At 40.4% G+C, this 14,629-nt stretch overlaps 1 protein-coding gene across 1 annotated transcript; it reads right to left on the bottom strand.

Annotated features, from left to right (window-relative positions):
• Positions 1-1,490: 1,490 nt before the first annotated feature.
• wipi2 (WD repeat domain, phosphoinositide interacting 2) lies at positions 1,491-11,942 on the bottom strand. The gene is made up of 12 exons (XM_024272569.2): positions 11,466-11,942; positions 10,699-10,781; positions 9,980-10,149; positions 9,795-9,891; positions 9,123-9,220; positions 8,896-8,988; positions 6,669-6,739; positions 6,488-6,601; positions 6,246-6,410; positions 4,404-4,511; positions 4,230-4,327; positions 1,491-2,744 (listed from the first exon to the last, which is right to left on the bottom strand). The coding sequence occupies exons 1-12, from the start codon at positions 11,537-11,539 to the stop codon at positions 2,632-2,634; spliced, it is 1,284 nt and encodes a 427-aa protein (XP_024128337.1). The 5' UTR covers positions 11,540-11,942; the 3' UTR covers positions 1,491-2,631.
• Positions 11,943-14,629: the final 2,687 nt, after the last annotated feature.

Genomic DNA, 14,629 nt, shown 5'->3' with positions numbered 1-14,629 from the left:
TCTCACAATCTCCTCTTGTTGCTGGACCAGTTGTTGTCAGAGATCAATTACCTACACAAGGAAAACACACGATCCTTGGTAATGACGCCGGGAGTGGGATCCCTGAGATTTAAGATCTAGCAGGGGATCAATCTACATCGGAGCCTGGGGGTGTCCAGGTCTCGCTGGTGCGGGTTCTGGTCCTTGCTCTGGAGAACTAGTCATCTCCAAAACTCCATCAGTGGGTGTGCCTGGTCGGGCCTTGTTTACATCACTCCTTGGGACCTCCGATTCTCTTGGGTGCCCCTCTTCCTTGCTCCCCCCCTGGGCCTCCCGTGGCGGGGAAGGGCGATTGTCTGGAGCATATGGGTGGGTTTCCCTTGGGGGGGACCTGACCGGTACCTGGAGTGGGGCGGGGGGATGCTCGGCCCTGCTGGGTGGTGGTGGGCTTCTCTTCTGGGGTTGGGGGGCTCTCCAGGGGTGGGGCCTTGCATTGGCCCTCCTGCCGCAGTGGGGGGGTGCTCTTCTGGCTGGGCTGGGGCCTGTGCTCTCTGTGTTCCTGTGCCTTCCTGCTCTCGGGTGTGGGGGGCCTCTGTGGTGGTCCCGCGTGCCTTGGTCTGGATGTTTGGCGGGATTGCCCGGCGGGCACGTTCTCTCCAGAGACAAAAACAGAGTCTCCGATTGGTCAAGTTCCACTCGTTTTCTGCACAGAACCCAAAAACTATCATGAAAACGTGAGCACTTTAAGCGTAGAAACACACATTTACGCACACTTGGAAGTCTACGTAAACGTCACTACATCGTTGGAAGTGGTTGCTTCCGATGATGTAGGAAGTTGCCGAGGCCGGTAGCTTTAAAGCTTCCATTAAAAATACGTCTCACATCCCGGTGTGAGGGTAGTATAATGCAGATGTCATGAATTGAAAACACCAGAAGGGTTGAAAAAACTTTTACAAACCGTTGGTATTTTAATTCTACTGTGAGTTTTTCCTTTTTTTCTTAGACATATTCCTTTCTCTAACAAGTACTTCAGTGGCTACTTTGTGAACGGATCTGGCTCCTGTTGCTTCTGTTAAGCCTGCTTCCTAGCAGAAGAGTAATTTTTTTGTGAAAAAAAAATAAGCAGAATGTGACACAAGCACGCCAGATAGTGATAGAGGAGAAAAAAATGTCCAAATCAGAAATTTAAAGAAGTGAAAAATACAAAAAAAATGGTGAAATATGCCTCAGTTTATTTGTGTACTAAGAATATAAATACTAGCAAAGTTTTTTCTTTCAAGTCAAAGCTCATTTTGTGCAACAGCTCCCTCTTATGACCAGCTGTTTGAACTGCATGAGGTTCGGTCCACTCCTAGAAGCACAGTGTGAAACTAAACAAAAATCTCATCAAGCTGTACATGTTTTCTTCATTACTATCAAATCAAACTGAGTTTGCCAGACTAACTGTGTGTTGAGAGTCTCCCTCACCTATGATCTGTTCTGTAAAAGAGATTTCAAAATAAAACATCTCATACAGCAATACAGAATTTATTTTAATTTCAGATGAATGCTTCACATTTTATACAAAATCATTAGAAAATGCCTTATGCTCCAAAATCCCAGAGCTAATCCTCTTTTTGTTTTGTTTAGCGGCCTCAGAAACTGAAGGATTAACAGGGAATCATGCAGCATCCTGGACCAGTTTGATGAGGCTCGGCTTGACCTCCAGATCAATCAAATTACCCTCCAAAGTCCACCCCTGTGGTCACATGGTCAAACATTTCCAGAGCGGTGACTGATGCACTAACATGGGGGGGTACAGTTAAACCCACTATTGTACATTATATAGAGGCAGGATGAGGAGGAGGCGGCCTCATCAGCAGCCGTGTCTTCAGATGTATGGGCACAGTACCACATCAACAACACCATGCATGACTTCATGACACATCATTGGTTATATTGAGTTCTTTAAATTAAAAAAAGGGAAAAAAATTATGCTTTAGGTTAAAATCGACCAATGAGTGCAGGCCTGCAGGAAGGGGGCGGGGTCCACTGAGCCTAAATGAGGTAAAAATGATCAAAGACAAGTGGAGGCTAAATTCTAAATATTCTGTAAAATTTACATGTTCTCACACACACACACACACAGGATTCAGCTCTGGCAAACACTGCTGCCCTGTGTCGCGGTCCTCCGAGTCATTGTTGTCGCACAGGACAGTAAGACGGTAGTCAGCGGGGGGGCGGGGCGCAAAAACTTTTCAACATCCGCCTGTCTTCCTAAAGAGGAGAGACCACAACAGCGAAGCAGAGAGGCACTTCCACAACCAGCTGCAGTTTACACAGTGTTGGTGTCCATAAAGGAAACACAGCTACATTTAGAGCCACACACACATATGTACACCCACACACACACACACCCCTGCTCTGATTGGACTGGTTTGAAGGAGTTGGCACATGTACATGCAAAGCTCGACTTTGGCCCGCACAGGCTAAACTGAGGGATGACGGAGCGGCGAGAGGAGGGGAAAAAATGATTAAAAAATGCACAGATTGACTGACGGGCAGGTTCCTGAACGACACCCCTCCCCCCACACCTCCCATCTTTGATCCCGCCCCCTCTAGTGTCACATGCTTTTAGCAGCAGAGGAACCCTCCGACCGGCGAGCGAGCGAGTCAGTCGGTTTCCAGGATGAGCGGCGGCTGTTCGTTCTCCTCCTCCAGGCGCAGGTCGTTGAGGTCGTCCTCTAGCCCCGCCCCTCCCACGGCGCCCTGGTCTTCGCAGTAACCTAGAAGACACGTTCAGCTCAGTTTGTGGTTTGCACTTCCTCTCTGCAATGGCAGCATGACATCATCCAAACATGACACGGCGTCCAAGTCATGAGTCTGGGATTTTCCACAATGCAAAGGAGATACAAATATCCACAAACCTGTTTCCAGTCCACTGACAATAAACAATATGTGTTGTAAGAGTGCACATGACCTTAAAAAACACCACTTAAACATTCTATGGATTACAATTAAATAAATATAAAACATCAAAAATGTTGATTTAAGTCTCATTAGCTTAACATTAAAACGAGGGTCATAAGGGTCAACTTTAAGCCCTTTTTATAACGTTCAAGGCTGGATTTTGAGCTTTTCCATCACATCACATATAATATATTTATTAATTAATATCTTTACATTTATCACTATTAAGAATGTTTCTAAACTTTGAACACATAATGGAATAAAATGAAGCTAAATGAGAAATTAAAGAATTGAGGATGGAAATGTCAGCATTTTTCAGGGCCGATACCGATTATTGGTAGTCAAGAAGGCCAATAACTGATACTTTCTGATATTCATTTGCAGTAAAAGTGAACATGATGGCTTAAGAAACTAGAATAATGAAAACACTAACAATTAGCTCTGTTTGTTAAAAAAAAATGCTTCCAGAAGTGCAGAGAGTAACAGGTTCAGGAGTATTTTTATTTTGTGTTTTTTTTTAAGTTAAATAGAAGTTTCCTAAATTCTTCATTGGGAATAAAGAAAAAACATAAAATTTAATGACTTTTCTTTGTGAAAAGGTGAAACAAAAACAAAAATTGTAGGACTTCATTGGTTCTGTAGACTTATAAAGTCAAATAAAAATGTAAATAAAACAGCTCCCAAAGTTTATCAAATTAATAAAAGTTAAATAAAATTTAAGAAAAATGTAACAGTTTAACTACCCAACTAAGAGAAAATTAAAAAAAAAGTTTTTTTTGCTGCTTATTGCTTTTGGGGAGTAAAACACAGACAATGTTTTTAATAATGTTCTCTACCGTTTGGTTGGCAGTTAAAGGGTTAAGCAACACCAGAATGTGATGCAAAAACCAAAGTTGAACCGCGTGCTCTCCAACCAAACCACTTCTCTAGGGCTCGTAAATTGCAGAGACTTCGCTAAAGATGCGCTCAGTCGAGACTGGTGAGAATGTTGTGCAAAGAAACTTTCTAGCGTGTTTTGCATGTCGCTTGAAGCGCCGGAGGTCAGAGGGAGGGGCCGTATTACACTCATACTTTTAGTAAGGAGAGGACAAACACTTATTTGTAACAGGTGATTAAGGGTGTGAAAAGTGACAGTTGCTAGTAAATGCAAAGAACTAGAAAAAAAACCATTAAGGCACCTAAATCTTCATCCAAAAAAAGTTTAGGAAATAAGAATAATTTAGTATCCAGCATCACCTCTGCAGGTATTCAACACAAAAACTAAATTCTGAAAGGTTTCAAGGAAAAAATGTGAACTTTACCTTTAGTGACAGCAGCACTGTAGGCCTGAGCGGCGAGGGGGCGGTCATGTGACCCCTGTTCAAGGATTTCGTTGGGGGCTTCAGCACTGCTGTCTAACCTGAGACCACAGACAAAACAAACTATTTAAAAGTGTATTTTTTCCAATGTGGGTCATGGAGTGTCAGATGTGTTACCTGTGCTGCTTCATGAGTGTGCACTCTCCTCCCTCTTGTGGATCCAGGTTGTATAGATAAAGGTAACCATCAGCAGCTGCAACCAACAACCTGGGAATCTTCTGGATGCTGAAGAAACAGAAAACAGTGATATTGATTAAAACCCAACTTACTAATAGAACCATAAAAACAAAGAGTAAGAAAAACAATTGTGAAGCTAAAAGATCCTTTAAAATCCTGAGACTTTTACTTTGAAGGGAAGGGAGGCTGTAAGCTGGTATGTATGGAGAGTCAGATCATCCTGGAGATTTCACAAAAATCTCATAAATTTAGAATGAATGGAGGAGAAACACCTTAAACAATGCTTTGGTTGAATGTTTGTATGTTTAGGCTGGAAATGTCCAGCAGTTACAACAGCTTGTTATTTGGGGTCTTGTCCAGGATGAGCTCTGAGTATAAGTTTCTCCTCCGTGAGGGGACATTTTCTAAACTTTTCTGTGATTTTTGAGTTTCTCATCAATCTGCAGCTGCCTTTGGTTCATGAGAGTCCGCTTGCATTCTCACTTAAGCGAACCAGAGTTCAGGTGATCTTTCACAGCAGCAAAAACACGTCGACTGTCAGAGGAAACCGAATCCAGTGAAGATATTCTGACAAAACGGAGCGCAAAATAAACACAAACCTCACAGACTTCATATACTGTGGAGACATTTAAAGAAACTATTGTTTTTACCTATTTAGCTTCTTTGCTTTATATTCTTTACTTAATTTTTCCTTTCTCAACCAATTAATTTTAAATCATCACTACCTTTTTAGTAACTTCATCTAGTGTTTTCTGACTCTATTTCTGCCTCTTCTTCGAGACCATGAGTAATTTTGAAGCTTTAACTTAATTTTTCTTATTTAAAAATCTAATTTTACTTAAAAATGATTTTTTGCTTTCAAATGACTCAAAAATATATATATATATACATATACATTTTCCCATTTACTACTTGATTCTTTGTTTCAACAGAGCCATTTTAAAAAAATCTTTTTGAATGTTTTCTGACTTTACAGTTTTTGCTCTGCAGAGAAAAAATAGTGACAGAAAAATTAAGATTTTTTAATGAATATTTTTGGTGGTTTTAATTTAAAGACAAAGACTGAACAAAACAAACGCGTGTCTGTTGAACCCCAAATATGCAGTAAATCGCCTCCGATACAAACTTACAGTAATTTTGCATCTACAATACTAGAAAAAACAAACGTGATTTTTTTTCATTACTATAAATGAATTTGGGTATCATGGAGTTAAATCAAGCGGATGTGGCTTCAGCAAACCACTGCAGTTATCAGGACTTTTTGGTGCCTTTCGACAGATTTAGTGTGAGCTAAGAGGAAGTGATTCATGGGTTTTTTTAATGTGTCAGCAAAAAAACAACAAATTTGTCTATGGAAATCACTTTACACCAAACTTGGTAAAAGATTAGAGAGAAAATACTCGCCGTTAATGTTTTTAATAAGAAACCAATTGAATTTTTTCAGTTTTCATTCAATTTTAGCTTTTGCAGATGGAAAAATAATTGCCGTAATTTTTCTTTCACAAGTATTAGGAGTTTTTTTCCAAAGTATTTGACCTTGTAACTTTTTCAACGGTTATAACGACCATCGTAATTCCAGTAGATACTGAAGGAGAAAAGCGGCGTGAGCTCACGCCGCTTTTCTCCTTCAGTATCTACTGGAATTATGATGGTCGTGATAACGATTACAGTAAATCAAAGAACATAAACACTGGAGTTCCGGTGTTAAAGGGTTAAAGATCAGCTTCCCTTCAATCCATGGGGTCAAACAATCAATTGTGTGTTTGTGTTGTGCGTGCTCACACAGCTAAGGCGCAGATGTTCTTGTGGCCGCAGAAGGGCAGGCGCACCGTGGCGAACGCTCGCCCCTGGGTGAACATTTCCGTCACTTGAGCTGGCAGGTAGGTGGTGGACGCCATCAGCACCTTCCCCAAGTAGCCCCCCCACGTGGTGGGCTCCTCCGCCGGCCTGAACGGACACATAGTGAGCGGCGTGGATCGTGGAGGGACGGCGCAATGTCAAAGCTGCTGAGGAGCGACACTTACACATACTTCTCCTTTTGAGTCTCTAACTTGAAAATGTGGACCGTCTCCGTGTTGCTGGAGGCAGAAAGGTACAGGCCCTCCATGCTGAAGGCTAACGAACAGATGCTCACACACCTAACAGAACAAGCACACTCAGCTCTTTTGTCTCCGACATCAACTGTAGAGGGGATGTTTTTTTTACCTCTTGACTCCTCGCCGGAACTCAAAGAGCTTCTGTCCCTCTGGGATGGAGAAGACACGGATGACTGTGCCCTGAGAGAAAGAGGGGCACACAAACTCAAAGCAGGCCTGAGCGGAACTGAGCAGGACTGAGGAAGACTCCGGAATTTCAATGCCTCTTATGTTAAAGTTGATTCGTATTTGGTACCAAAAGGGGAACAGAATTTCAATTCCAGCTGAATTTAGGAAAGAAAAGGTAATTTAAGGATGCTTAGACATGTTTTGTCCCATTTGAGTAGATTATACAAACCTTTTGTGTTATTTCTGCCCCAACAGTGAATATTGAACATTTTAAGGAAAGTTTATTTGTATAGCACATTTCATGTACAGAGACAATTCAAAGTGCTTTATATAAAACATTTAAAGAAACAATACAATTCAAAGGAAGTAAAAAGAATTAGATTTAAAAAAACATAAACAGTGCGGATGTAAACTTTTGAATACATACTAGTCAATTCCAGCTGAGAACAGGTGAGTTTTTAACCTGGATTTAAATACACTGAGTGTTTCAGCAGATCTAATGTTTTCTGGAAGTCTGTTCCAGATCTGTGGTGCATAGAAGCTGAATGCAGCTTCTCCATGTTTAGTTCTGACTCTAGGAACTGATAAAAGACCGGATCCAGATGACCGCAGAGGTCTGGCTGGTACATACTGGGTCAGGAGGTCAGTCATGTATTTTGGTGCTAAACCATTCAAAGCTTTATAAACCAGTAACAGAACTTTAAAGTCTATCCTCTGACAGACAGGTAACCAGTGTAAAGACCTCAGAACTGGACTGATGTGGTCTACTTTCTTGGTCCTTGTGAGAACCCGAGCAGCAGAGTTCTGAATAAGCTGCAGTTTCTTGATTCATATTAGGTCTTGCTTAGACATCTTTAATCCTTGAAATATTTTTGAGATGATAATAGGCTGATTTTGTGACTGCCTTAATGTGTTTATCAAAATGTATGTCCGTGTCCGTCTCTACACCCTGGCCTAGTTGGTAGTTTTTAGATGAATAGATTGAAGCTAATGCTGTTGTTCTTTATAATCTGGACCAGTGGGAGCATGTAGATGTTAAATAGAAGTGGTCCCAGGATGGAGCCTTGGGGAACTCCACATGTAATTTCTGTTGACTCAGATGTGAAGTTACCAATTGACACAAAATATTTCCCGTTTTAAAAGTATGTTTTGAATCAGTTTAGTACTGTCCCAGCAAGACCCAGTAATTAACAGTTTTTATACTAATTTATTATACCAGTCTTCATTCAATTTCTCTTTTTAGCAAAAGCTCTCAACTACAAGCTGGAGATGAAGACACCTTGTCAAATAGTTTATTTTTGTCACTAGATCAATCCAATATTTGAAAATGAAAAAACATGAATTCTTAGTGTGATAAAGGGTCACAGAATTGAACTCTGTCTGACTCTTTTTACTGACTGTCTTAAAATGAAAGGATTTTATTTTAAAGAAAGGCACGATTGCCCTTCTGGCAAAAAACAAAAATATATCCATCGATTAGCAACTTAATCTTAAATGATAAATAAAGCTTGGATATAAATGACCTCATTTTTCACAATGCTTTTATTTTTAAGGTACTATGGTATCTTATTAAGTACAATTGTCTTGACAACACATGTGGGTCAAATGCTCTAAACTGTGATTCAGAACAAAGCATTGACCACTAAGACCCAATCCGAATTCTTCCTTCTCCTTCCCCTCCATTTGAAAGGGCATCTGGAGTGCTAGTGGTGTCCGAAATTTTTTTTTTAATATCCTCTGTTCCAAAGTGGAGGGATATAGACCCCTTCCTCACGAGGGGGTTCCGTGTCGCGATGTGCTGTGGAGAAGAAGCGCTTTTCTTTACGTGGGTGCGCCCTGAAGCACAGAAGTTTATATTTAAATATAAGTAATGACTTTTTGTTGTAGCATGACCTTTTTAAAGTTATACAGCCGCTGTTGTGACGTATATTGGAGAGCTGGAAGCTCCGTGCTAACGCTAGCTAACTGGTGATTATTGGTGACGTCATTGAGTGAAAGTGAAATTCAAAATCTGAGATATTTTGCTATAACTCTCTGTTTGGAAGGCTAAATGTAGGGCTAGGTAGAAGGGAAGAATTCGGATTGGGTCCAAGACTACAGCGGCCGTGTCCCTCTGCGGTGCGTCAGGATCTGAGTGTTTCTGAGCTCTCGCAGGTGTAGGACAGTACCTTCTCTGACGCTGTGGCCAGTTTGGTTCCGCTCGCATCGAAAGCCAGAGCTGCTAACGGGCTGTCGTGAGCTGGAATCATGTTTGCTGCACGCTGAGAAATGAAAAACACAGAAAGGGTTGTGATACTCCTCCGCTACGCTGAAAGGAAACGTGATTCTAAACATGTGAGGAAATTCCCCACCAGGAGAAGTCACTCTGAAGTCTCCAGTATTCCTTCTCACTCACCAGGTTGACCGTGTCGAACACCTGAACTTCTCCTATCGTGGCGCTGCCTGGGTACGCCAGGTAGCAGTTGTCATTGCTGATGGAGAGGGCGCACAACCCTGAAGACACAGAATCATAGATCAGTGGTCAAAGCTCTCACCTCCAAGCTGGGTGTGGAATGTGAACGTTCTCTTCATGAGTGTGGATTTTCTTGCCCCCACAGTGCAAAAACATGTTTCAGAGGTTACATGACAACCCCTAGGTGTGAATGTGTGATTGTGTGGCTCTGCTACTGAATCCTTCATCCAGCAGTAACAGGGATAGGCTCCAGCAACCATGATGGATAGATTGTCTTAAAGTAGATATTCAAATATTTAAAAATGTGCTGAAGTGCAACACAAGCATCCACCTCATCGACAGTATATGAGAACTGGACCGTTCTAAACAGGAAGTACCCGCTGGCTCCAAGAAGCCAAAATCCCTTAGACTTCTATAGAGAAATAAACGTTTTTTACTCAGTCATTCTATTTGTCAGAATACCCATTCTGACTCTGATGCTTTAAAAAAAAACATATTCTTGATAATCTTAATTTTATTCCATTATATTCTTTCTTTAATTTAAATTATTAACGTTGTAAGCTGACCAGATGTCTCAATAAAAGTATGGCTAAAAGGTGTTCCTCTGAGACGCACCTGAAGGGTTGGGAGGAGTTTCTCTGATGGTATGCAGCACTTTCATGTCTCTGATGTTGTGAATGTAGAGAGACTCCTCCAGACACACAATCAGCCTCTGCAGAGAAACAACAAGGTCAAAGCCAGCCGATAACCCTGCGCTTCACAAAAGCGTCGGCGTACAGGACGGCCCGCTTCCTCCTCACCTGTCTGTTGAGCTTGACGGCCAGTATGGTGTTGGAATAAGAGTAGTTGCAAATCTCTGTTCCCTTCTTGAAGTGACACACTTTCAGTTTCCTGGGGGCCTTCAGACTCACAATGGCCACAAGGCTGCTGGAGAACAGACGCTCCACTATACACACATCCTCTGTGTCATCTAGGGAGATTACACATCATCAGGTCATGGCTTTGGTGCATGGCTTTTCCTCCACATTATGATTCTAACTCCCCAGGGGCATACATTTTAAAGATAATTATAAATTGTGGTTGTCAATACGATTGATAGCCGATATTGATTTACTTTGAACGATCCAATTCACTAACCTAAAGTTGATTTTTAGCGAAAAATGAACCCAGTGTGACTCATTAAATTTGACCACACAGTCATGTTACATGTCCACAATTTAGACTGTAATGATGGTTGATCATTTTTTGCTGCTTCACGTGTGTGTTGTTCACTTGGTCGTTTTTATGTTATAGTAAAATTAATCTCAATCCACACTGCATTTTCTAAGATTGATTATAGTTTATTTTGAAACAATCTTCCCAATTTTCACACAAATCTACAAGGCAGTTAATACTACTTTAAAGGTGAAGAAATTGAACCCATCATAAACTATAATAATAACAGCAGAAACAGGGGGGTTTGAAGCACGTGCCACATGTTTTATTAGAAAGCAGAAGAAGAGTGCGCGTGCATACTTACTACATTCATAAATCTGCTCCAGTTTGTCCACAGAAGACAAAGAGAAAAACTTGTATCCTGATTTGGTGCCAACAGCTAAAGATCTGCAGAGAAAACAAACAAAAAGACAGGATCTCAGAATGGTGAGTAAACATCAGGGATTTACCCCACAGACGGAGGCTCGTTTCCTGCAGAACCCCCGATTAAGTAAGTTGTCACGTTCTGAGTTGCTAAACCACGCTGGAGGAGATTTCGCAACCACAGCAGCCCGGTTCGATCCCGAGAGACCTTCACGTTTTTTAAATAGTAACTCAAGAATCTAATGATGTCCAAAAGAAAGTTTCAAAATAATATAACGACTGCCACAGTTCAGAATTTCGTCATCATTTCTTGTCCGTGTTAGCTAGCAAAAGTCAATTTAGAACACGAGCGACGACTAACACTAGCAACAGGTTAAGTTTATTAATGCTAAATTAAACTCCTGCATGAGCGACAGGGAGTCAACTTTTCGTATTTCGTGTCTTAAGTTAGCCGCCGACCACACAGCATCATGTTAGCTAAAAGCTATGCTAGTGTCGTTCCGGAGACGAACCGTTTCGAGTGGCACGAGCGCCGGAACCAGCAGCTGTTTGGGCTCTTTCCCCGTCAGAGGAACGGCCTTCCGGATGGTTAGCAGAAAGTCGCGTAACCCCGTTAACTACACACACATTCACAGCTCTAGACAGCTAGCTAGCCCGGCAGCGACACAGGCCGGCGGATCCCCAGACTCTCCCCCGGCCCTGCCTTACGTGTTGTCCTGGTTGAAGTTGGCGAAAAGGAGCTGGCTCCCGCCAGCATCCCCGCTCTGACTAGCCAAGTTCATGGCTCGCCACCATCGACATATAAAGCTGGGGTTGAAAAGCCAGCGACGGGACCGGAACCTCTTTGAGAAAAAGGAAAAATAAAGGTGATGAACCTCAAGGGGCCATATCTTTTTACAGCCCTGCTGTTCAGCTTGTTGTTGTTACTCGTGAGGGATGTTGCTCACTTTTGCTGCGCACGCTCAGTGGAGACGGCGTGCAGCGTCCTTAAAGGGCCAGCGTCCCGAAGAGCTGTCAGACTAAAACAACACTTGTTAACAGTTTATTTAGTTTTACTTTCACTTATAGGGTGTTACCAAAAACCGAACCATATGTAATTCAGTTTCTACATAAAAACAAACAAACAAACAAAAAAAAAAACGTTTTGCAGTACCAGCGCCTCCTACCGTCAGTATGTCGAAATGAACACCAATAAAGCAGTTATATTTACCAGGTTAAGGGTCATCTTAACCTTTTTAAACTTTAACACGCTATTTATATAATACTGAATTGTTCTTGTTTGATCCGTCTGTCAGTGATAAGCTACAACAAGCTAAGACAAGCTTTAATAAAACATAAATGGAGATTTTTCACTAAGAAAACATATTTTCAAGTAATTACATTTTTGCTTAAGTTTGGGTTTTTTATCCCTTTCAGACAACTTTTTGTTAATAGTTTTTCATTTAAAATTCGCCATTCTTCCACCCTTTTCAGTTTATGTTATAGCTTTTTTTCTTGGGAAAACAATTTTTAAAGTGTAAATGTAAAAACTGGGTCTATTTAATTAGTGAATTAAATAAAAAATGTAATGTTTAAGCCTGATAGAAATGACACCTATCCCCATTGCAAACTGGATTTTTTTCATTCAAATTTAAAAATCTTTTTGAGGCAAGCATTTAATTTAAACTACCCTTTCAAACGAATAGTAGAAACATCTTGAAAACACGTTTTAAAACAGCTGTATTCGCCTATGGTAATAAGAAATAAAAAATAATATGTTTTAACACCTTTTATTGCTGTTAAAAAGCTATAATTCATGGAGAATAAATGAAAAAAAGGGTAAAAATTACAGATAGCACTTAAAAAATAATATGGATTAAAGAACTTAAAAACTTTCATCTGTAAAGTAACTGTTTGCATCAAGCTTGAAGGAAAAAATTAACGTGTGTAAAAAATTCAGAGGAAAATCCAAGTTTCTGTAAAGAAAAGCAAAAACAAGATTACAAACATCTTAGAACTAATATTTGTTGACAGTATTAGGGAAAGAAATCTTCAAATTTTCCTTTTTCATATTTTTCCTCAAATATTTTTGAGTGTAATTGTCTGTAATTCCAGCAGAGGGCAGCAAAGTAAAAGCAAAACCTCTGAATCCCTCAGACAAGTGAAAGGCAAAAAGTAAACACTAGTAAATCGTTGAAAAGTTAACTTCCTAACGTGTTTTAAAGTAATTTTTTATCTGCTTTTGCTCACAGGTTCAGATTTAAAGAGATTATTTAAAGTAGATGAAGTGAGAGGGTTGTTTTAATGTTACATCAATTCAAAGTGCAAAAGGTGTTTTTTGATTATTTTTTCTCTGGAGTCCTAGCTGTTGCCCTGAGTTGTGGGGATCGTACTCTTGTTTGCTCCCAGGTTGATATCTGGAGTTATCAGGCATGAATTCTCCTTCAGAAATTGAAATCTGAGCTGAAATACTAGTGCAGATTCAACACGAGGAAGCAGGAAAGAAGAGGATGAGAAGAAACAAAATCTACAAAATCCTGTTTTCTGTAATCAACGTCATGGCCTCTGACTCTTCGATTGCTTAATGTTGCTATTAGATCCAGCACTGAAAGTTTTGCAGCTTCCATCTTAACTGAGAGGACGTGGATGGACTCGGGGGCCCCGGCTCTATCCACACCAGACTTCTCACACCGGATTACAGGAGCAAAGCTGCTTTCTTTTTCACATGTAAAGCAAAACTTCCCATTTATTGCAACCCTAAACTTCCTTTGTGTCAATTCATGTCATTTGAATTTTGGCAGCAAACATTACCCAGAAGACCTTCTGTGTTCGTGGACGTGTTTATTTGACCGCGGTCATAGAAACTGACATTTCATCTGTAAACAAAGCAGGATGTGTCACATGTTCAGCTTGCTCGTGTTTATGTGGGGTTTGTGTGTGTTTGCATATCCGTTGGGTCTCACAGTTGCAGCGCGGAGTCCCAGCCGGCTTCTGCTGGCTGCCTACTGTTATTGTTGGATAATGTTTAATTTTCCGTTCACCCTCAGAGTTCTTCAAAGAGGAGCTCCGCCAAACGACGTTTAACAACTCCTGAAAAGCTCCACATCAAGATCAGTGACAGCACAAGGAAGGAAAAAAAAAAACTTTCTCCAATTTATTATACTATCATAATTCCTTGTTTTATATAAAATGACAAAGTTTACTGGGTTTGCAAAAAACTTTTTGCTATAAAAATAGAAAATGGGATGAATAATGTAAAAACAAATCAACTTTTTTGCATAAAAATCTCCTTGGTGCTCAAAGTCAGAGATGAAGAACCAGTTCAGCTCCAACATGAAATGTTCTCATTTGTTTAAACACAAATCAAGCTCAAATCTTCCACGATTAACTGTTGTTGCTCCAACTGCATCACCTTTATTTACCATCAGGACACCCAAACTGACATTTTTTTTAAGTATTGAATCCATAATTATGAACCTTCCACCACCATTACTAACAGCTAGTGTTTTTTTTATTTTTTCTTAAAACTTTATATATTTATTTTTGGGAAACTTCCCATTTTGGACAGAATGCCTCATTTTGACTGTCTCAAACTGGTCAATATTACCCTTTCATCATAAAATTTTCAATTTAAGATCATATTAATGTCTGTAATAATACTTAATAATACTTTGGAGTATTTTTTATTTTTTTTAGCAAAAAATCTTAGCATTTTTCCTAATAAATGTAGTTTAGACCTCAAGCAGACCCCACAGTTCCCTGTATGAGCTCTGGTCAAAACTACCAAGATGAAACTTGTGTGAAGGGAAATCAGGGGAACAAAACCCACTCCTGACTGATATCTGTTTTTATATATGGAAATAAAAGCAGAAATGACTAAGACGGTTGAATTT

The sequence above is a fragment of the Oryzias melastigma genome, linkage group LG8 (assembly GCF_002922805.2).
Source record: "Oryzias melastigma strain HK-1 linkage group LG8, ASM292280v2, whole genome shotgun sequence".
Lineage (NCBI taxonomy): Eukaryota > Metazoa > Chordata > Actinopteri > Beloniformes > Adrianichthyidae > Oryzias > Oryzias melastigma.
Note: the sequence above shows the minus strand (reverse complement) of the source record. Positions and strands in the feature narration are given on the sequence as shown.